Here is a 23,743-nt window from a genome sequence, read left to right as displayed (position 1 = left end):
TTACAATGTCGCTTTGCTGCGCTTTTTCCGAGAAAATCACAAACCGACAAATTCATGTTAGTTCAACTCAGGGTTGTTCACTTAAGCGACTTTCCACTAATGTTTAGCGACTTTACAACGCTACTACCCAACGACGACGCAATTTTTTTGGTGAATAAGAGCGACAGTTTTACATTTTTGAAATAAAAACAGTGTCGTAACACATTGACACACAAACAGATGATAAATATAGTCGATTATTATTATTGTGACAAAGTTTTGTGACTTAAACAAAGCAAATTACCCTTATAACTCCAATTTGCTTATGTATTGAATTTATACATTTTTGCAGCATCATATAGCAGTTCACAGTTTGCTACAATTTAGAACAACGTTCTTGTCTCTTCTTAATCAGTTTATTCAAGCATAGGCTATAATTGAACGTGGTTGTACGAGTTAACTCTAAAATACCGCACTTGTTTTCCAGATAGCCTAAAACAACAGCAAATACCAGCAGTTACAAGAGTTGGAATAGTTTTCACAGCGCTGGCACGAACCAGACTCTTATAAATATTAAACGGAAACGGCCAACAGCTTACAAATGAAAAATACATCTCTGCATCTCAAGCAATGTTTAGGTTTTCGTTTGATTACTTCGAAAGAGCTATTGTTGTTTTAAATTGTCATTTATGAACAAAATAAAAAAAAAATGCTTGAACAAATAACCGAGTGCGAAACCTTCAATCATAATAAATGTGACTTATAAAAAAAAATTTTACTCATTAACGTAATTAGCGTAAGCGGCAATAGTATAACCAACCACATTTAAGTGGAGTTTTCCTACATTGCCGGAAATATAATTAATGCTTTATAGCGCTCGCGGTAGAGCTAGATACTTACAAGCAGTTTTTACAGAATTGTGTCTGTCATAACTAAACTAAAACTAAACAAATATTAAGAAGTTCTAGAAATATTTCAGGATTCCATAAACATAACTGTTCTTGGATAAAAAAAAATTAAGTTCAATAACATAGCATCATTAGACTATCAAAGGCATTAGCACTGATATTTGTTGCACAATATTAACTGACACGGTTAAATACTCAGTAAGGTAGTGCAACGCAAACAAAGCATTGACGATCTTGTTAGTGGCTAAAGTCAAACAACTTCAGATGCCTATCCTTATCTGCTAATTACGTCCAGCAGCCGATCAAAGCTAAGTTACAAATGCAACTTCTAAAATCATAGAAACGACTGTATTTTTTTTGTACGGTTTAAATTTGAACAAGAACAAATTTAAGCCGTACACATTTATTGTACAAAATTTTTTTGCAATAAATTTTCTGTAAATTAAAAGCATTTTCTGTGGACGATAGAAGGACCAGCTTCATCGTACTCCTGCTTTGTGATCCACATCTGCTGGAAGGTGGAGAGGGATGCGAGGATGGAACCTCCGATCCAGACCGAGTACTTGCGCTCAGGAGGAGCGATGATCTTGATCTTCATGGTGCTGGGAGCAAGAGCAGTGATCTCCTTCTGCATCCTGTCGGCGATACCGGGATACATGGTGGTTCCTCCTGAGAGGACGTTGTTGGCGTAAAGATCCTTGCGGATGTCAATGTCGCACTTCATGATCGAGTTGTAGGTCGTCTCGTGGATACCAGCAGATTCCATTCCTGAACACAAAAGGTTTGTTAGTACTTGGAATTTTTATGTTAACAACTTTGAAAAAGTTGAGTTTTTTACCAATGAATGATGGTTGAAAGAGAGTTTCTGGGCAACGGAATCTCTCGTTTCCAATGGTGATGACCTGACCATCAGGCAATTCGTAGCTCTTCTCAAGGGATGTTGATGATGCTGCGGTTGCCATCTCTTGTTCAAAGTCGAGAGCGACGTAGCAGAGTTTCTCCTTGATGTCACGAACGATTTCACGTTCAGCTGAATTCAAAAATTGTAATTAGCTTTTCACTAAAAGGCTAAGATAAATGGACAACGGGTTGCAATTACCTGTTGTGACGAAAGAGTAACCACGTTCAGTAAGGATCTTCATCAAATAATCAGTGAGATCGCGTCCAGCCAAGTCCAACCGGGCGATGGCGTGAGGGAGCGCGTATCCCTCGTAGATTGGAACGTTGTGGGAGACACCGTCACCAGCGTCAAGAACAATGCCGGTGGTTCTTCCTGACGCGTAGAGGGAAAGCACAGCTTGGATGGCAACGTACATCGCTGGAACGTTGAAGGTTTCGAACATGATCTGTGTCATCTTTTCGCGGTTGGCCTTGGGGTTGAGTGGGGCTTCAGTGAGAAGAGTTGGGTGTTCTTCTGGGGCGACACGGAGCTCGTTGTAGAAGGTGTGATGCCAGATCTTCTCCATGTCATCCCAGTTGGTGATGATTCCGTGCTCGATGGGATACTTAAGGGTGAGGATACCTCGCTTGCTTTGTGCTTCGTCTCCAACGTAGCTGTCTTTTTGTCCCATACCGACCATGACACCCTGATGTCTTGGTCTTCCGACGATGGAAGGGAAGACGGCTCTTGGCGCGTCATCACCAGCGAAACCAGACTTCACCAATCCGGATCCGTTGTCGCACACCAGAGCGGTTTCATCAGCTTCAGAGTCCGACATTTTTGGTTTGGATGTTTACTGAAACAAAACAATATTTTTATACTTTGTCCTGATGAAGCACGGTTATGCAAAAGCTTGTCGCGAATTCAATAAAATTTGTCTTTATACAGTGCCACCCCATTCCTCCATTTAGAATTAGACAAATTCGGTCATTTACTAAGAAAACAATATTGGTAAGGGACTATACAGTCTAATAAATATAAATATTAGAAGACACTAACGGTGTTGGACTTTTCTAAGAAAATTAAAGTGATTTTCTTATTTGCAGCATTCACTACTCGCCTAAAATAAATACAATCACATAATACAGGAGCAAGCATAGGTTAATAAATATACTATGAACACTTAAACGATCCCCTTCTTACCTGGTGGTAGTTGTACTGTTGAACTGTAAGTAACTGATGTAGTTTATACTTTTTGATCTCTTTATATACCCGCCCGTGTAGAAGGCAATACCTTATTAGGTGCTATCAATTCCAGCTGTCAGCCGAACCGTTTCGCCAACTAAAGTCAGCGCAGGAAAGGTGATAACAATTACCGCGTGCTGCTAACAGTTGGTTGTAACTGAGATAGATCAAATATTTTACGTACAGTATTTTACGTAAATGTTTTTTTATACATGTTCGCATTTCAGTTATTGAACACATGGAGCTCTCTACTGCAAACAAAAATTGTTTTTCCAAATCCTATAATAAAATTTTAATATATCATTTACCTGAAACCAATATTGAAAATCGTTTATTGTTGATCATTAAGATACTGCCAAGGTATATTTTTGCAACCTTATGAAACTTTAACTATCACACCCTTTCATGTGTAGAAGTGTTTAATATGTAGAGTTGTTATGCTCGATTACGCGTATTCGAAAATGCATTGTGCTACAACCAAAGTGAATGATTTTTGTGTGACAATACGTAAGTTTTAAAACAGTGTGAAAGTTGAGTAGTAGGCTAAATTGGAACATATCTCCACAAACCATAAAACGCAGGGGTGAATTTCTAAAATCGGGACGTCAAGCGTTGACCTTATTTGGTACGGCTGTCGTACGACGCATATGTCAGAGTAACATGTCGGACCGAAATGCAGCTGATGACAGCTTGAAGTCTTCACAGCTTTTCTCTACGACTAGTATATAAGAGCGCCTTCATATCTCCTACAGCATCAAACTGTCTAGAACAACTTCAGGTATTCAGCAACCAGCAACAACTAAAGGTATTATGTTCTCTATTACTATATTGCATGTAGCTTACGTCGTGTATGCTTAGCGATCTTTAGGAACGATCGAAAGTTATGTGGGTTGTAAAGCGTAAAATCACATTATACGAACAAAGCTAATGTTAAAATGTAATTTCGATTTAGAAAAAAAGAAATGTCGGACTCTGAAGCTGATGAAACCGCTCTGGTGTGCGACAACGGATCCGGATTGGTGAAGTCTGGTTTCGCTGGTGATGACGCGCCAAGAGCCGTCTTCCCTTCCATCGTCGGAAGACCAAGACATCAGGGTGTCATGGTCGGTATGGGACAAAAAGACAGCTACGTTGGAGACGAAGCACAAAGCAAGCGAGGTATCCTCACCCTCAAGTATCCCATCGAGCACGGAATTATCACCAACTGGGATGACATGGAGAAGATCTGGCATCACACCTTCTACAACGAGCTCCGTGTCGCCCCAGAAGAGCACCCAACCCTTCTCACTGAAGCCCCACTCAACCCCAAGGCCAACCGAGAAAAGATGACCCAGATCATGTTCGAAACCTTCAACGTTCCAGCGATGTACGTTGCCATCCAAGCTGTGCTTTCCCTGTACGCCTCAGGAAGAACCACCGGCATTGTTCTTGACGCTGGTGACGGTGTCTCCAACAACGTTCCAATCTACGAGGGATACGCGCTCCCTCACGCCATCGCCCGGTTGGACTTGGCTGGACGCGATCTCACTGATTATTTGATGAAGATCCTCACTGAACGTGGTTACTCTTTCGTCACTACAGGTAACTCTAATCGATTTTCTGCTTGAATCAGTTAATGCGACCACAAGCTAAACAATTTGGTATTTCAGCTGAACGTGAAATCGTTCGTGACATCAAGGAGAAACTCTGCTACGTCGCTCTCGACTTTGAACAGGAGATGGCAACCGCGGCATCATCAACATCCCTTGAGAAGAGCTACGAATTGCCTGATGGTCAGGTCATCACCATTGGAAACGAGAGATTCCGTTGCCCAGAAACTCTCTTTCAACCATCATTCATTGGTAAGTATGCTCTGCCCTTTCTATGTTTTAACAATAAACTTTTAGGTACTAACAAAATATTTGTTTTCAGGAATGGAATCGGCTGGTATCCACGAGACGACCTACAACTCGATCATGAAGTGCGACATTGACATCCGCAAGGATCTTTACGCCAACAACGTCCTCTCAGGAGGAACCACCATGTATCCCGGTATCGCCGACAGGATGCAGAAGGAGATCACTGCTCTTGCTCCCAGCACCATGAAGATCAAGATCATCGCTCCTCCTGAGCGCAAGTACTCGGTCTGGATCGGAGGTTCCATCCTCGCATCCCTCTCCACCTTCCAGCAGATGTGGATCACAAAGCAGGAGTACGATGAAGCTGGTCCCTCCATTGTCCACAGAAAATGCTTCTAACTGAAAATGTGTCATATGTTTTTTTTTGACAGACAATGTTTTTTATCGCATTTTAATAAATAAATACCAATGCTCTTTAAAAATTCGTTTGTGAATTGTTCTGAAAATTGTAATTACGTTTTGAAACATTAGTTGACAAAGTCAGCCAAGAAGCAATCGTCGTTAAATACTATATAACTGCTGTAATCACTTAAGTCAATTGCTTTTTATTGTTGAAAATACGAGTGCACTTTGGTTGGCAACTGATGAATTGAACTGGGAATTAACTTTGTATTTGTTTTGCAAAAGACTTAACTTGAATTTAAGTTGTTTTTACAAATAACTTGACGGGGTGTTATTTACAACACTGTACTATATAAGGAATCATTTTGCTGAAATACCACAAATGAAAGCTACTAAAATAATTCTGAGGCGCCATTTTGTGCACAATATTACAGTTAGGTCTAATACGGTTCTGAAAACTTACTGAGGTAACCCGAGCTGCTTTTAATTATTCTGCTTAACCAATAATTCTAACGTATCCCTGGCATGAAGAATAAGGTTTATCCATCTATGGATGATTTGAACATATTTTTATCGCTACATCTTATATACGATCACAAAGATCGATAGAAACACAGGCAAAGATGGGTAGGATCCATCACAAGTATCCATTGGGTGAATCATACTGATCATTGCGACGCTGCACATTTTAGATACACTACGCTTTAATTAAATAAGCCGCGGGTCGGATCCGGGCCGCATGTTGACCAGGTCTGTTATATACGATCACAACGATCGATAGAAACAAATACAAGGAACGGTAGGATCCATCACAATTATCCATGTGGTGAATCATACTGATCCTTGCGATCCTGTACATTTTAAATATAGTACACAATTATATTTTCTTGCAAAAGTTCACATAAGTTAAATTGACAGATAGTAAATGCATCGCAAATTTCTAGAAAAATATTTTCTAAAGCAGTTTTCTTCAACTTTTTTTCTTGTAATGCCTTTGGAAAAGTTTACTGGACTTGCGACGGCCACAGATAGAAGATTTTCTCCTTTTTTTGTTTGTTTGTTTGTTTGTTTGTTTGTTTGTAACAGAAAATCAAAATGAATAAAACAACAATTTTGATTGTTCGTGTTACGGTAAAACATTATCTTTGCAAGCATTTTATTACCGCAATCCATTTTGAAAACGAAACTGAAAAATTGTGATTATCTTGCAGTAAAACCAAAAAAGCTTCATTTTAACTAAATATAAATTATAATTTTTGTTGCCTCGCGCTTTTGCCTTAAAAGAGTAGTTGAATGGTGTTATAAATGTCTCAATATCACTGTGCTTTCTGCATTGTATTGCATTCAATTTTATCAAATGATTATACTTAACTACTTAACTCTATAATTATAATGAACTACTTAAAATGTGTATTGCACATCATCAAAGTATAAGGTTCCGAAAGTATGTTACTCTTGTATAAAACAACTAAAAGTCATTTTGCTTATTACTAAGTGTGGTTCATATTCTCAAAAGTGAACTAAATGTTATATAAAAGTGAGCCGCCAGGTTAACAGCATCAACATCCTACAAATGAACCTCTATAATTAGAACAGATCAATATTTTGAATAGGTTGATGTATGTGGTAAAGTCTGGTTTGGTGTTTGTAACCCTGTTTTTGCATTCACCTAATTTTACACTGCCATTTTTAAAAAGGTTAATAACAGAACCGTTTACAAAATATGCTTAATGTAATAAATACAAATGGTTTTATTTTGAATAATCTACAAAATTACAAACTGAACTGAAGAAAACTGCCTTAATTTATCTAAACTTGTCAAAGAGCAAACTTACTGGAGTATTGGCGAATAGTGTAACAACAGCACTACACGACATTTGTGTATAATAAAAATTCTTTTTTATTATAATCGTTTCCTGGCAAACCCTTATATGTGCAAGTTAATCTAGCTAAATTTTATTACTGAAAATGCGAAGTCCTGTTACAATTCAACTTGGAGAAGGCGGCATGATGAAGTCGACTGTTTATTTAATAAATTACGGTATAAACTGTATAAAATGCTGAATATTGTTTTATAGATTTTTTAAATTTAGAAGCATTTTCTGTGGACAATGGAGGGACCAGCTTCATCGTACTCCTGCTTTGTGATCCACATCTGCTGGAAGGTGGAGAGGGATGCGAGGATAGAACCTCCGATCCAGACCGAGTACTTGCGCTCAGGAGGAGCGATGATCTTGATCTTCATGGTGCTGGGAGCAAGAGCAGTGATCTCCTTCTGCATCCTGTCGGCGATACCGGGATACATGGTGGTTCCTCCTGAGAGGACGTTGTTGGCGTAAAGATCCTTGCGGATGTCGATGTCGCACTTCATGATCGAGTTGTAGGTCGTCTCGTGGATACCAGCCGATTCCATTCCTGAACAAAAAAGGTTTGTTAGTACCTGAAAGTTCATTGTTAAAACATAGAAAAGGCAGAGCATACTTACCAATGAATGATGGTTGGAAGAGAGTTTCTGGACAACGGAATCTCTCGTTTCCAATGGTGATGACCTGACCATCAGGCAATTCGTAGCTCTTCTCAAGGGATGTTGATGATGCCGCGGTTGCCATCTCCTGTTCAAAGTCGAGAGCGACGTAGCAGAGTTTCTCCTTGATGTCACGAACGATTTCACGTTCAGCTGAATTCAAAAATTGTTATTAGCTTTTCACTAAAAGGCTAAGTTAAAAAGAAAACAGGTTGCAGTTACCTGTTGTGACGAAAGAGTAACCACGTTCAGTGAGGATCTTCATCAAATAATCAGTGAGATCGCGTCCAGCCAAGTCCAACCGGGCGATGGCGTGAGGGAGCGCGTATCCCTCGTAGATTGGAACGTTGTGGGAGACACCGTCACCAGCGTCAAGAACAATGCCGGTAGTTCTTCCTGAGGCGTAGAGGGAAAGCACAGCTTGGATGGCAACGTACATCGCTGGAACGTTGAAGGTTTCGAACATGATCTGTGTCATCTTTTCTCGGTTGGCCTTGGGGTTGAGTGGGGCTTCAGTGAGAAGGGTTGGGTGCTCTTCTGGGGCGACACGGAGCTCGTTGTAGAAGGTGTGATGCCAGATCTTCTCCATGTCATCCCAGTTGGTGATGATTCCGTGCTCGATGGGATACTTGAGGGTGAGGATACCTCGCTTGCTTTGTGCTTCGTCTCCAACGTAGCTGTCTTTTTGTCCCATACCGACCATGACACCCTGATGTCTTGGTCTTCCGACGATGGAAGGGAAGACGGCTCTTGGCGCGTCATCACCAGCGAAACCAGACTTCACCAATCCGGATCCGTTGTCGCACACCAGAGCGGTTTCATCAGCTTCAGAGTCCGACATTTTTGGTTTGGATGTTTACTGAAACAAAATAATATTTTTATACTTTGTCCTGATGAAGCACGGTTATGCAAAAGCTTGTCGCGAATTCAATAAAATTTGTCTTTATACAGTGCCACCCCATTCCTCCATTTAGAATTAGACAAATTCGGTCATTTACTGAGAAAACAATATTGGTAAGGGACTATACAGTCTCATAAATATAAATATTAGAAGACACTAACGGTGTTGGGCTTTTCTAAGAAAATTAAAGTGATTTTCTTATTTGCAGCATTCACTACTCGCCTAAAATAAATACAATCATATAATACAGGAGCAAGCATAGGTTAATAAATATACTATGAACACTTAAACGATCCCCTTCTTACCTGGTGGTAGTTGTACTGTTGAACTGTAAGTAACTGATGTAGTTTATACTTTTTGATCTCTTTATATACCCGCCCGTGTAGAAGGCAATACCTTATTAGGTGCTATCAATTCCAGCTGTCAGCCGAACCGTTTCGCCAACTAAAGTCAGCGCAGGAAAGGTGATAACAATTACCGCGTGCTGCTAACAGTTGGTTGTAACTGAGATAGATCAAATATTTTACGTACAGTATTATACGTAAATGTTTTTTTATACATGTTCGCATTTCAGTTATTGAACTCTCTACTGCAAACAAAAATTGTTTTTCCAAATCCTATAATTAAATTTATATATATTATTTACCTGAAACCAATATTGAAAATCGTCTATTGTTGATCATTAAGATACTGCCAAGGTATATTTTTGCAACCTTATGAAACTTTAACTATCACACCCTTTCATGTGTAGAAGTGTTTAATATGTAGAGTTGTTATGCTCGATTACGCGTTTTCGAAAATGCATTGTGCTACAACCAAAGTGAATGATTTTTGTGTGACAATACGTAAGTTTTAAAACAGTGTGAAAGTTGAGTAGTAGGCTAAATTGGAACATATCTCCACAAACCATAAAACGCAGGGGTGAATTCTAAAAGCGAGACGTCAAGCGTTGACCTTATTTGGTACGGCTGTCGTACGACGCATATGTCAGAGTAACATGTCGGACCGAAATGCAGCTGATGACAGCTTGAAGTCTTCACAGCTTTTCTCTACGACTAGTATATAAGAGCGCCTTCATATCTCCTACAGCAACTGTCTAGAACAACTTCAGGTATTCAGCAACCAGCAACAACTAAAGGTATTATGTTCTCTATTACTATATTGCATGTAGCTTACGTCGTGTATGCTTACGTCGTGTATGCTTAGCGATCTTTAGGAACGATCGAAAGTTATGTGGGTTGTAAAGCGTAAAATAGCATTATACGAACAAAGCTAATGTTAAAATGTAATTTCGATTTAGAAAAAAAGAAATGTCGGACTCTGAAGCTGATGAAACCGCTCTGGTGTGCGACAACGGATCCGGATTGGTGAAGTCTGGTTTCGCTGGTGATGACGCGCCAAGAGCCGTCTTCCCTTCCATCGTCGGAAGACCAAGACATCAGGGTGTCATGGTCGGTATGGGACAAAAAGACAGCTACGTTGGAGACGAAGCACAAAGCAAGCGAGGTATCCTCACCCTCAAGTATCCCATCGAGCACGGAATCATCACCAACTGGGATGACATGGAGAAGATCTGGCATCACACCTTCTACAACGAGCTCCGTGTCGCCCCAGAAGAACACCCAACTCTTCTCACTGAAGCCCCACTCAACCCCAAGGCCAACCGCGAAAAGATGACACAGATCATGTTCGAAACCTTCAACGTTCCAGCGATGTACGTTGCCATCCAAGCTGTGCTTTCCCTCTACGCGTCAGGAAGAACCACCGGCATTGTTCTTGACGCTGGTGACGGTGTCTCCCACAACGTTCCAATCTACGAGGGATACGCTCTCCCTCACGCCATCGCCCGGTTGGACTTGGCTGGACGCGATCTCACTGATTATTTGATGAAGATCCTCACTGAACGTGGTTACTCTTTCGTCACAACAGGTAACTGCAACCCGTTGTCTATTTAACTTAGCCTTTTAGTAAAAAGATAATAACAATTTTTTAATTCAGCTGAACGTGAAATCGTTCGTGACATCAAGGAGAAACTCTGCTACGTCGCTCTCGACTTTGAACAGGAGATGGCAACCGCGGCATCATCAACATCCCTTGAGAAGAGCTACGAATTGCCTGATGGTCAGGTGATCACCATTGGAAACGAGAGATTCCGTTGCCCAGAAACTCTCTTCCAACCATCTTTCATTGGTAAGAAACTCAACTTTTCAAAGTTGTTAACAGAAAACTTTTAAGTACTAACAAACCTTTGGTGTCCAGGAATGGAATCGGCTGGTATCCACGAGACGACCTACAACTCGATCATGAAGTGCGACATCGACATCCGCAAGGATCTTTACGCCAACAACGTCCTCTCAGGAGGAACCACCATGTATCCCGGTATCGCCGACAGGATGCAGAAGGAGATCACTGCTCTTGCTCCCAGCACCATGAAGATCAAGATCATCGCTCCTCCTGAGCGCAAGTACTCGGTCTGGATCGGAGGTTCCATCCTCGCATCCCTCTCCACCTTCCAGCAGATGTGGATCACAAAGCAGGAGTACGATGAAGCTGGTCCCTCCATCGTCCACAGAAAATGCTTCTAATCAGACTTGCACCTAATTCGCCGAACTATTATCGAATTCTAAATTATTGAATAAAAAATGTCACTTCATTTGCTGTTCCTGGTGTAAAGTGTTTTTAGTTTTCGAAACTATGTTGCCAAGTAAGGCACCGTATAAGAATGATTAACTTTTAGGAAAGTTTGTTTGCTAAATTTTACTGAATACCAAACAAATCTAATAACTCTGAAAGGAAATACATAGTTATTCGATATGAAAATAAAGAATTAGAGGTTATTTTTAAGTTACAATTTTAACGCTTACTTATTGCTTAGAACAACTTGTTCGATTTTCTGTTGAATAGCTTCAACATTTAGGCCAAGTTGACAACATATTTCTACTGCAAATAAAGTAAACTGTGTGCTTACCTAACAAAACCTTTTCAAAGCATATAGTATATACAGGACTCTCAACTGTACTTCTGAGGTTGTGAAACTAAACTCTAACGGATAAGAAAATCATTTTAAAAATATTTAGTCTTCTTTTCTATAAATACATCGTCACGTCCATCGAAAAGATGAAATTATTTTAGAACACAGGACAAACATAGTCAGGCTTTTATTAAAGATACGATCAAACAACGGTCACCAATAAACGATTAGGCAATGTTAACTTAAGGTTTTTGAAACTGACAACAAAGAGTAGATTGGTCAGTAAGAGGTGGTCCAGGCATTAGCTTAAATTAATTAAAAAATAATTACATTCGGCCATTAACTGAACTTTTTCGATATGACAAATCTATCTGGAAATGGGCACTAAGAATTTAATGAACAGATTACAGACAAGGCTAACAACAAAATGTTAAAGGCAATTTCGCGATAAATTAATAAACTTGAACTGGTAACCGCGTTGTATACGGATTCGTTTTGAATCAGTATTTAATATAGTTTTTAACAGTTGATATTTACAGGAAATCATAACAACTTGCAACCAACACCGTTATACGAAAAAGTACCAAGCTTCACTCACTGTCGATCGGTGAAATTTAATTAAAATTTTTGCAAAAGCTATGCATTCACAATTGCAGTAATTGATACAGAGGGCAATCGGTTAAGCAACAAAATGTTACTTCGAAGAAAACGAAAAGATACGAGTTGGTAGTACCCGTTAGACACTTAACCAGTCGGCGTCACAGAAAGCAATACTATGAAAACGAGTTCTTAACTTTAATCAAAACATTCCCAATTACCCTCCGCAAAAATCACTACCACTCACAATTCTAAACCTAAGTAAATGTTGAATCCACGTGAGTTTAGCGATGTCCTATATTATGCCTTGTTGTTAAAAGAGAAATCATCCATCATTTATAAAATGCCTTGTTATTTAAAGAAATCATCCAATATCTATAAAATGCCTTGTTGTTTAAAGAAATCACCCAAACGAGTTCCAAGCTACTGGTGATGTTGGCCAGCCGTGCTAAACAACAGAACCTTCTTGCCCTTCTTTCCTTTGCCTTTTCTCCCTCTCCCGCCGTTCTTGGGCTCTTCCTTCTTCTCGGCCTCCAGTCGGTCGAGGGCGCTAGTGAGCGCGTCGCCGAACGACGACTGGTAGCTAGGTGGCGCCACGTAGCTCGGATCGGTGTCGTCATCGTGATCACGTGATAGAGCGAGCGAGGAGGCGCTACTGGATTGCGAAGGAGCAATTGAACGCGGCCAGACTGGTGGACCTGGTTCGTTGGACCTGAGCATCTGTGGGGAGCGAACTGAGGTTGTAAAGCAAGTTCTGTGGCTTTTGAAAAACATTTTGTAACCATAAACGGTGCCCTACTTGGTAGTAGACGTTTGGGTGTAGCCTGGTGATATTAGCGAGTAAGACTTTAGGTGTTATATGCTCTGTCACACTTCATAATGATTAAATAATTTATTTTGCACCAATATTAGCTGACTTGCTAGAACAAAATTGGAGACTCAAAAAGTAGTTAAAAAAAAAAGATTAGGCACAGCTCTAGAATACACCACTTTTTTACAATAAAGAAACGAGATGTCAAAATGAATATTGCAAGAAAGAAATAAATTGTAATTTTTAACTGATTATTGCTAAACTTTTACAAACTTCAAACTCTGCAAACGTTGCATAAATATGCGTTGCTATCGGTCATAGTGTATCGATGCCGAAACGCTGGACAAATAAATAAATACCAGAAGAACTTATTTTCGGTTGAAAACCATTTCTGTGGCTTTTAAAGACCGCTTTGTTTTTGTTACTCTGCTAACAGTGGGAAACACCGTCGGCTAAAAAAAAAAAAAAAAAAAAAAAAAACTTTTACGTTGTCTTCGGTGAACAGTGTTTTAAAGGATTCAAGTGGGAATTATTTTTGATTTATGTTACGCGCGAATTGGGTAAAATGGATGACATGATTGGTGGAATCGTGTTTTTTTAAAAGCCACAATATTTTTGCGGTTGTTTTCTTTAAAATTTTAATAAATTAATAGAAAAAAAATAGATCAAATCTTATAAACAAGGGAAAACACTTAGCATCGCAGCTTGGAAGAATTTACCAGGATTTAAGTATTGACTTTAACTTTTTTACCGACTTCCGCAAACAAAATAATCTGATGTAATCCGAGACAATGTCCGCTTAAAGCCATTTCTGAGGTTTTAAAACCAAGCTCCGACTCAAAAACAGAAAATGTCATTAGAGTTAACATTTTCCAACAACATTAATCTGATGTAAACCAAGACAAGGTCTTTGCCAAAGAAATGCCGAAAGCAGAAGGGATAAAAATAGTAAAAACGTCTTTTCACCTGTCACGTGCTTAATTAGCACTACAAAATTATCACTGGTTGCTAATTTAGCCGACTGTAAATTCTAACATTTATTATTAATTTGCGCCTTTATTTAAAAATAAGGTTAGGGATTAAGTTTTCGCATTTCGGGACATTCACAATGACGTTATGTGTTTGTGCTCTCTTGTACGTTGTTCGCTCGTTTAATTGGACTATTGACCCGTTATTTCCTGTCTCTAAACAAATCTACAAATCTCACAATCATTTATCGCTTGTGTCTCGCCGCGGTTCAACTTCTCACGGAAAGGTCCGCCCATTGTAATCTTTCCACGAAACGGCCGCCCTGTAAGGCAGGCCTTGGGTTCTAGGGAGCGCGTCGGTTCCCGTGAGAGAGAGTTTTTTGTATGGCATATAATATGTGCGACTGGCCGCCTAGAAAGTAGTAGATGTTTGGGTGTAGCCTTGTGACATTAGCCAGTAAGACTTTAGGTGTTATATGCTCTGTCATTCGGTTGTTTGTAAGAAATTGTGTTTGTCTAATTGTCATTATTGTTTGTGGTGTGGTAATTTTTAACTCTTGCTTCCAATAAATCTGTACATAGTTTTAATTGTTGTGGTCTTTAATATAAACTCTCCTTTCTAGTTTTTTTTAATACCCGAAAATAAGCACTCACTAGCGGCTTTAACAGCAGGCTTTGGTAATTCTCTAAAATTACTAGTTTAAGTCGTAACCCACCAGACCTGTGCGAACGCGGTTTTACGACTATGTATGGTTTAAAAATCATTTAGGGATAAAAACACTAATTTCGAGTCAAAACTCTGTTATTAAGCACAGAACCAATCTGACTTAATCAAGAAAAGGTCCTTGCCAAACAAACGCTAAAAGCAGAAGGCATCAAATAGTAAAGACGCAAACCTGTGCGAACGAGGGTCCAGCGTTTTCCACGCTACTTCCGAGCGAGCTAACATTAGAGGAGGTTGGCGTTTTGCCGGCTCCCAAGACCGCGTTGTCATGGTAACAGTCCGGTCCTCCGGATCCGCGTGACGTCATGAGGACAGAGAAGGATGCGGCAGAGGAAGAAGAGGACACAGGTTGGCTCTGGCCAGGAAAAGTTGGAAACTGTCGCTGGCTCTCCAGGGTGATTCTCGCATCCGGATCTGGGAGAAATATTACTCAAGAATAACCAAGTATTGCTCATACAGCAGTTTTATTATAAACAAACGACGTTTCGCATCTTATGCAAGACGCCTTCATCAGGATAATGGCATATCTATGGCTCTTCAGGGTGATTCTTGCATCCCGATATGGGAGGAATATTAGTTTAGTTAGATTATAACTAAATAAAATTTAGAAAAATAGCCCGATAAGTTTTTTGATAGTTTATGTATTTGCTTTTTACATTTATACTCGTGGTTTGGATTTCAACTTTTTTTTTAGTTTTGCCAAAAATGTTGAAGATTCAGCTCGAGTATGAAGAACCTCTCATCCGATGTAACACACAGCTCATCCACAGTCCCTTCGTGATCAAGAATGAACTATTTATCATAGATATGCCGTTATCCTGATGAAGGCGTCTGTATAGGACGTCGAAACGTCGATTGTTTATAATCAAACTGTTGGATCAGCAATACCCGGTTATACATTAAGGCTGGCAGCCACACCTTATTCTATTAGTATTTGATTAGGTTGTATAACAATACTTGAACTAGTCTAAACGCAAACAAAAATAGTACAAAACACGAAGTCTAATTCAATTACAAAATAAAATATTTTTTGGTTATTAGGCGAAATCATTTTATTAGACTAAACCCCCCAAAAATGTATTCAAGTAACTTACATTTGCCTTGTCTTCTCAGTTCTTCATTCTGAACCTTACGCAGGACCCTCTTTTCATCTCTCGATTTCTTCTTGCGCTGAGTCGACCTTCGCTCGAGTTGATCACGAAAAAAGTCCAAGGTGCCTCGATGCAGGATCGGGGGTCGGAGGTCAAGCTCAATGATGTGGAACTCAAGCGAAAGCGGAAGATGGCAAAGGTATCGGTTCCTCTTTCGTGTTCCCTGTGAAGGTGGGAGTTATTTGGTGATTTTTTAAAAAGTGTAACAATTGACCTTGTGCATTTTAATGGAAGTGCTCTCTGACTTATTTAGTTATTTAAGCATTCTATGACTTACGGTCGAAGGTCACTGAGCACATGGTGCTTTCCATTGTACATGGAGCGGTATGGGCCAACCTTGTTAGTTAAATGAAGCGTTTGGTGATGATGTTTAACTTACACTTATGCTGTTTCTGCTTTAATAGCATTGCTTCGTATTGTATTTGATGAAGATATAAATGCACTTGTGTAAGCCATTGTGTAGTTAATAAATTGATTAAGACTTCAGTATCAGATCCGATCCATTAGTTTTCAGTAGCACTGAATAGAAGTGTTTTTTTGGTTTACTGATAAATCACCCTCACAAAACCTTTCGCAGTTACATTGAGTGACTTTCTTAGTAAAATTGAAGCGGTTTTATTTCGCAATGCATGTTTTTTTTATATAAACCAAAAAGATTGCCGTTGTCAAGCTGACAATATTGGTTTTGATTTCCAAACTACATATGCAGATTGCAAAGATAGTCACTAGTTAAAACAGACACAAAGTGAGAAAGCAATTCCCCATTATAAGAGGGATATATACATTTACATATACCTCATTCATTGTGAAATCTTGCATTTCAAGAATCTTTCCAGTTATTTCGGATGGGCATTTGTCGAAACTGCCGTATTGGTGAACTAGGCATCGGACATTAAGAGGATGTAGATACATGTGCTGGCCATCTTTTGCCTAAACGAAAGCTTGTCATTAATATTATACCCATTCATAAATTTATTAATCTTAAGCTACTGGTAGCATCAGCAAAACTGGCCAATGTTTGGTGATGACTATTTCTATTACATTGTGGTGGTGAAATAACTTGCCTAAACGAAATGAAAGCTTTGCATTTGTATTATACATATATCCACAAATTTATCAATCGTAAGCTACTGGAAGCATCAGAGAAACTGATCAAAGTTTGGTAATAATTATTTCTAATTACATTATGATGGTTAACTGTTGAGGCATAATATAGACAGCTGACCTGGTAAAAATAGTAAACACGGTCATGTGGATCAGACATGCTTGCACATTGCTTGGTTGACTCAGCTTTTATTGATATGCATTTCACTCCATCGGGGCTCAGTGGTTTGATGGGAGTTGTTGACTCAACAGAAGCTGTATATAATTGTTGCTTTGAGATGGCAATAACTGACTGTTGTAATTTAGAATAGGTCAAAAAATTGGTGAAGTATATAGTTTTATATATAATCCCAAAACAGTAAAACTACATTACTAAAGGTGTTTTTTTATTTTTAATACATACAAAAAACGAATATCTAATTTCAACAAAAGTTTTTCTTCAAGTAAAACTTTGTATGTTTAATGCCCAAATATACAGGTGATACTTATAAGATGATATCTATATATTTTAAGACCGCGATATTGAACACATCTTAGTTAAATTGTTTAGATAAAGTCTTAAAGTACACCTAACTGCATGGCTTATGACATCATTTCTAACAGGAAGTCTTAACGTTTAATGCAAAGTGATGCCGCTAATCAAAACCAAAACAAAGGGTTGTGTTTTCAACCCCCAAAACCAAAACAAAGGCTTGTGTTTTCAACCCCCAAAACCAAAACAAAGGGTTGTGTTTTCAACCCCCCAAAACCATAACAAAATGTTCACAGCACCATTTAGCATTAAAAGTTATGACATTCATGAAAACAACAACATTGCTGTTTTCACGACATTCGATGTGGGCTTGTATCATATAGCAATTACCATCCAACAGAATGGCATTGTCTTCAGAATGGCTGGTAACAGATTTCATAACATTACTTTCCCAATCTTTACACAAGTCTATAGCAGATTGAATGAACTGTTTTTCCAATTCCTGCAGAACATGAATGGTAATTGTTAATGCACGTTTTTCGTCGAAGATGTATAGAATATTAAATTTTAAAGCAGAATATAAAAGAAACTAATAAATGCATTTCAGAAACAATAACAATTATGATGTCTAGATTTAGATAAAATAAAATACAAAATAATAGAATAATTACATCAGTTTCAACAGCTAGCTTGAACTTCAGTTCCTCCATATCAACTTGTACAATATTTTCAAGGACTTGATCTGGTTCTGCAACCAAGTGTTTCAAATTTCGTGACATCTAAAAACAAGCCTGTCCAGTTATTAACAGTACACACACAAAAATAAGTTAGAAGTGTTTCTGTTATTATTGAACCACATTTGGGTCGCCCTTAAATAATTATTTATTTGCTTACATTTTCATGCATTATAGCAAAATTTTAAACTATAATACACATGAAATTTCTGAAAATTGGCGCTTTTAATAGTATTTTTAACTTTTAAGCTTGACAAGCCATTTGAAAATAATAGCATTTTTTTCATAATTCTTTTATCATTCCAGTTTTGAAGTTTAAACCATGAAAAAAAGCTTGATAAACCGAACCATAAAAAATGTTTAAACTTTAAACAACACTAATATATATAACTTGGTTTTCCAAACTTAAACTGTACTTTTAACCATGTAGCATGCCTAGTATGTTAACATACCAAAGAACTTTCCTTTTTTCCAGAGAACTGGAACATGGAGTTGTCAGCGTCGGACTCAGTATCGTGGGTTACTGGGCATGCCACAATAGATCCCTTGGTCCGTCTCATTAACTGCATTGTAATGACCTGCTGCTGGTTGTAAAGTTGCTCCTTGAATACTGACACACTAAATGAGATGCAAAGGTCATATTAAACTGCTTATTTTGTAATGGAACACAAAAATATAGTAAACTAATTAACAGCACATCACATTGTAAGTACAGTACTGGTTATAAATACAAGTTTAAAAATCGTAAACATGCTGAATGTATGAAAAGCGAGTCAAAAATTGTTTTGACTATTGTTAATAGATCTAAATCTCAAATCCTTGATGTTGAAAACAGAAGTCCCGAGTACATCAGATAATTAAATTCAAAACAAATTTGGTGTTAATAAAATCATATTTTCCGATTTATTTATAATGCCAAGGTAACAAATCCATTTAATAAAAAGTGTACAAACCACAGCAAGATTTTTTTAACACTGAAAGAATTTTGAAAAGAGAGTCAGTTCTTAAAAGTCTTGTACAGTTTCTTACCTTTTCAAATCGCTTTTATGAACTGCCTCATGACAAATGGGGCATTTTCTCCACTTCTTGTCATCAATGGCCAAGTAGTGTAAGATGCAAGGCCAGCAGTAGATGTGGCCACACTTGGTGACTCTGGCAGCGTAAGGTTCATCCAAGCAGATCGGACACAGAGGGATTTCTGGACTCCACATATTCTAGTAAAAAAAGGAAATAAACAAAGAATATATTAAATAGGCTTTATAAAAGTTTAATCAATTACTAAACCTAATCACAAAAACAAATTTGTTGCTCTTTTAGGGTTAAGTCAATACACAGAACCAGCACTAGATTGGTCTAAAAGACACAAATTTTTATAATCCAATTTTATTTGAATATACTGTTGCTGCCACGCATTGTTTGTTTGTAAAATTGTTCTTCCAAAAATTGATTATAGTACCAACGTTTCAACCATCTATTCGGGCAATCTTCAGGGGGGCATTTTTGCAACCATAGGTGAAAATATATATACATAAACCAGGCAAACAATGAAGGAAAAAACACAATGGACCACGTTACAGTTCCAATTATCTGTGATAACTGAATAACTACAATTTCCTGAAAAGAGCTAGTAACAGCCTGAACTGTGAACTCACCACTTTTTCAACCAATTCCCAATCAATAACAAGGTCAGCATCGTTTTGAAATGCACTGTAATCAGGTCCAGACTTTACGACCAGTTGGCAGCTGAAAATAAAAATTGTTGAATAAAATGATGCTAAAATGCAACTGTGGTTAATAATTTTCAAATAAAATAACAATTCTTTTAAATAACAACAACCGGAAAATGGTTCTTGTATTAAAGATTTAAAACAAGAAATTCGATAAATTTTAAATCTGTTTAAAGTTGGATACATATTAATTGGCTAGCTAAATGAAAATTAAAGTGTTCCATATAAAAATAAAACATTTTACATAAAAAACAATTGAAATTTTTTTTCTAAATTTAGATTCAATTTTAAATAGAACAACGTAAGGATTTTTAAAGAAAATTTCTAAAATTGGTTTAGGCCACTTACTTAGCCTGTATAAACTGTTCCTTGTTGAAAACTGCCTTGTAGCTATTGTGCCAGTTATAGGACCCTTTAGGTCTTGCACTGTTGCTAACACGAAAATCATCAGCATCTGATTCAAACGTGAAATTGAGCAAATGATTCAGGTTGGTCTTCTTGCTGCCATGCTGTTCCACCGGAATAGGTGAGAATGCATCGCGCTGTTCAGACTTCACCTAAACAGTTTGTGCAATTATGGGTAAAGTATCAGCAAAGTTATTGTCAAAAAAAGCCAATTTTTTAACCAGTATAATATAGAAGTTAAAGGAGTGCTTTTCTGGTCAATTTAATGACAGTAAGTTAAGAGCCAACTCACAAAAGAGAGATTTCCTAAGATAATTCCTAGAGCATGTTTTTTTTTTTTTAATTTAGGAGTTAAAATTTCCCTAAATTTGACAAGTTACCTATGTACAACATTTTAGTATGAATAATAAATTAAAAAATCGCTAAAAAGAACAAATCTATATTTTTATTGACAGAGTTTCAAGAAACTCTGTGATGACAGTTTACTCCTTGTTTAGATTTATATACCTGATTTCTTCTTCCACCCCAAGATTTGTGTGCATTTCTTGTTTTCGGTTGTTTGTGATTGTTGGCGTTGTAGCGGCTGTGGTTTGATGCACTGGCATTTCTTTGGTTGTTAAATTCCTGACGCTGTTGTTTGGCGATAAACTTGGTTGTGTTGTTGCTGCGGGGACGATCTAAGAAACAACACTTAACTTATCAAAAAAACATAATTATCTTGAACAAAGGCACATTATAAAATATATGTGTTGTGTTTAGCAACGTGACAGTTTTTAACAATTAAGCATGTCCTATATATATTTAATTTCAAATAATGGGACTCTAAATGTATGACTGATATAGTTTACAAACTTTGAAGTTAAAGATAAATTAAAAAGGTCCAACATGTTTTTTTCTCACAATATAATTTCTGGTTGTTTTAAACTGCAAAATCTCTCTATGGAGAAATTTGGCAAACAAGTCACTTACCTTCTTTTTGTTTCGCGCATACATTTTCAGAGCTGGAAACTTTGGCGATCGGTGCCACACCCGAACGGGAAGACATGGCAGTAGGATTGCTTGCAAGAGGCGAAAAAGGACGAGCGGACAGATTGAGAGATGTCGACGGCAATAGACATGTTGGGGAGGATTTATAAGGCCATGTTTGCTCCACAAAATAGAAAGTAAAATCTTTTTGTTGGGTTGCTGAAAGCTTGGTTTGGGGGGATGAAATGTTGAGAAAAAGGGGAATGAAATAAGGCGAAGGTCTTGAGTGCCTTCACCGAGTTTTAACACACGCGTCTCTCCCGCCTAAAGGAGGGCAAACTAGTTAAATGCACCTAAACAAAGTTTTAATAGATGGGAAACTGATGTTTCTCCACCTGCAAAAAGAATACAAGGAAAACAATTTGAGAATTATATATAGATACTATATACTAAAAAATTTGTCGTAAAAATCCCAATCTGGTTCTGCACCTAGGTTTTGTTTAAGCAATTTCTGTACACACCTGAATTAGCAAATTGCAAAAATCAAGTTTTAATTAGTTGGGTGTTGATCTAGAATTCTAACACATTTTTTGTTATTTTTTTAGGTACAGCAATGAAACCGCTCGTCAAAATTAAAATTGCAGACTGGGAAAAAAAAATATAATAACAGTTGACCCACCCTAACCTAATAATGTGCTATACTTTGATAAATATGTCAACGGGGTGTTAGGATTCTAGACCAGTGGTCTCCAAGCTTTTTAATAAGCGACCCCAATTTAAATTAAATCAGAATTTACATTGCGACCCCATTTTTTCAGATAGGAATAAATTATTATATAATAATGCTGCAACTAAGCAACACAAGCAAATATGTGAAAATTAGAGACATTTTCAGAGAACTGTGGCTATATATGTGCACCAAAACGATTTCTTTTAGGTAGTTTTATTTAAATTATGAATTTATATTTAGCACACGAATTAAAGTTAAAAATTCAATTTGTTTCAACACCAAGTTTGTAAGACCATTAGAAACGTTTGTGTAATTCCTATACAACCAAGTTTATGGCAATTGCCTTTATTCTGTGTTGTGTCATAACATTAATCTATTAAACAAAAAACTACCTTACTTTTCTAGCTGTTTTAGTTTTTTAGATATATATATTTTTTTTACCCCGATCGATTCTATGGTAACCGGGTAAAAAAAACAGTGTTTTTTATTACCCCAATGTAATTTTTTTTTACCCCATAATTTAATTTTATAATTTTTAGTTTTAAAAAGTATACTGAATATGCCTAGCCAATATGTACCAATACCAAAGCTACATAATGAGGCTTATTTGTAGACCATGAGCTAAGAACACTAAGGTGGACAACTAACAGGCATGTACTTAGGGTAAAATAACCAAACTTTTTAGTTTTTTTCAGAAAATTTAAAGCTATACACCAAAATGATGATGCTCTGCCCTCAAGATCTTGTTGAGATCCAAAATACTTCCATTCTGGTTAATGGCGGTTACTTAATTATATAAATGTCCGATTTATATTAGTATGTTAATCTGCAAACCTTTGATTTCGTTTTAATCAAGCGTTGCAAAAAATGAATCACATCGCAAAGCTGAGTAACGAAAATGGTTAGTCATACTTATGCTAGCACACTATGTGGTAACTGGCCTTTTAGTTGAAAATAATTAAATTAATTTCCACCTATAGGAATGTCTAAATTATTTTATCACAATCATAACAAAAGGTGTAATAACTTCGCGACAATAAAACAGGGAGAATATAGAATTGGGAAATTCTATTTATCGGTATCTATTCCGTATTCAACCTTTACATATCGTAATGCAAATTCCGGGTTGATGCCGGCCTAATATAACTGACAGGAAATCATATAACTTACAGGAGATGTTTTTAGAATCCTTTTTTCACTTTACCATTTAGATGTCAGTAAATTTAACTACGTCATGTCGGAAGCCGAAACGAGCCAATCAACAGCCGTTGCAGCTTTGACAACGCTTCAGACCCGATCCGGATAATCGACTTCAAATAACAATTATTAGTTCTTGGCCAAAAAAATGGTCGCTTTTTCTGTCATGTCACAAATTAGATTTTTACCAGTAAAGTATAAATAGAATAGAGGTTAATGATACAGACAGCCTACCACTACCATACCTGAGATAATTTCACTCACATGTTTCAAATTCAGACACAAATGTAACCGGTATCTATTCATGCGTGACTGACAGCTAAAATAACGACCATGGTGATTTTTCAGGAATTGTTTTACGAAAACACTTGTCGTATATAAAACTTTGTGTAGTTCCATATGCTGATAGTACTGAGGTGCGCAAATATCCACAAAACAATTCGCAAGCAACAACATAAAATGTCAGTGTGTAAATAAACCTAAAAAGAGACAGGATTTGCTTTCGCAGC

At 37.6% G+C, this 23,743-nt stretch overlaps 5 protein-coding genes across 7 annotated transcripts; 2 read left to right on the top strand and 3 right to left on the bottom strand.

The window, feature by feature from the left end:
• Positions 1 to 1,329: 1,329 nt before the first annotated feature.
• LOC146157421 (actin, muscle) lies at positions 1,330 to 2,605 on the bottom strand. Its single transcript, XM_083387056.1, has 3 exons — positions 1,987 to 2,605; positions 1,726 to 1,917; positions 1,330 to 1,655 (listed from the first exon to the last, which is right to left on the bottom strand). Exons 1-3 carry the CDS (start codon positions 2,603 to 2,605, stop codon positions 1,330 to 1,332), a joined length of 1,137 nt encoding a protein of 378 aa, XP_083243182.1.
• A 1,369-nt stretch (positions 2,606 to 3,974) lies between these two features.
• LOC146157420 (actin, muscle-like) lies at positions 3,975 to 5,249 on the top strand. Its single transcript, XM_083386856.1, has 3 exons — positions 3,975 to 4,593; positions 4,662 to 4,853; positions 4,924 to 5,249. The coding sequence occupies exons 1-3, from the start codon at positions 3,975 to 3,977 to the stop codon at positions 5,247 to 5,249; spliced, it is 1,137 nt and encodes a 378-aa protein (XP_083242982.1).
• A 2,092-nt stretch (positions 5,250 to 7,341) lies between these two features.
• On the bottom strand, positions 7,342 to 8,617 carry LOC146157419 (actin, muscle). The gene is made up of 3 exons (XM_083387051.1): positions 7,999 to 8,617; positions 7,738 to 7,929; positions 7,342 to 7,667 (listed from the first exon to the last, which is right to left on the bottom strand). The coding sequence occupies exons 1-3, from the start codon at positions 8,615 to 8,617 to the stop codon at positions 7,342 to 7,344; spliced, it is 1,137 nt and encodes a 378-aa protein (XP_083243177.1).
• A 1,493-nt stretch (positions 8,618 to 10,110) lies between these two features.
• On the top strand, positions 10,111 to 11,262 carry LOC146157418 (actin, muscle-like). 3 transcript variants are annotated; one of them, XM_083386818.1, is made up of 4 exons: positions 10,111 to 10,246; positions 10,358 to 10,606; positions 10,676 to 10,867; positions 10,937 to 11,262. In XM_083386818.1, exons 1-4 carry the CDS (start codon positions 10,126 to 10,128, stop codon positions 11,260 to 11,262), a joined length of 888 nt encoding a protein of 295 aa, XP_083242944.1. In that variant the 5' UTR covers positions 10,111 to 10,125. The 3 variants fall into 3 exon arrangements, with proteins under 3 accessions (XP_083242944.1, XP_083242943.1, XP_083242945.1); XM_083386817.1 differs by having other exon boundaries at positions 10,111 to 10,606; XM_083386819.1 differs by lacking the exon at positions 10,676 to 10,867 and having other exon boundaries at positions 10,111 to 10,606.
• A 573-nt stretch (positions 11,263 to 11,835) lies between these two features.
• On the bottom strand, positions 11,836 to 21,697 carry LOC146157417 (E3 ubiquitin-protein ligase RNF10-like). The gene is made up of 13 exons (XM_083386876.1): positions 21,311 to 21,697; positions 20,849 to 21,018; positions 20,285 to 20,493; positions 19,862 to 19,952; positions 19,239 to 19,423; positions 18,662 to 18,827; positions 18,147 to 18,254; positions 17,866 to 17,977; positions 17,125 to 17,258; positions 16,695 to 16,829; positions 15,843 to 16,062; positions 14,921 to 15,162; positions 11,836 to 12,965 (listed from the first exon to the last, which is right to left on the bottom strand). The coding sequence occupies exons 1-13, from the start codon at positions 21,384 to 21,386 to the stop codon at positions 12,669 to 12,671; spliced, it is 2,145 nt and encodes a 714-aa protein (XP_083243002.1). The 5' UTR covers positions 21,387 to 21,697; the 3' UTR covers positions 11,836 to 12,668.
• Positions 21,698 to 23,743: the final 2,046 nt, after the last annotated feature.

The sequence above is a fragment of the Ascidiella aspersa genome, chromosome 4 (genome assembly GCF_963924565.1).
Source record: "Ascidiella aspersa chromosome 4, kaAscAspe10.2, whole genome shotgun sequence".
NCBI classification, from domain to species: Eukaryota; Metazoa; Chordata; class Ascidiacea; order Phlebobranchia; family Ascidiidae; genus Ascidiella; species Ascidiella aspersa.
The sequence above is the reverse complement of the archived record's forward strand: the minus strand, read 5'-3'. Positions and strand labels throughout refer to the sequence as shown.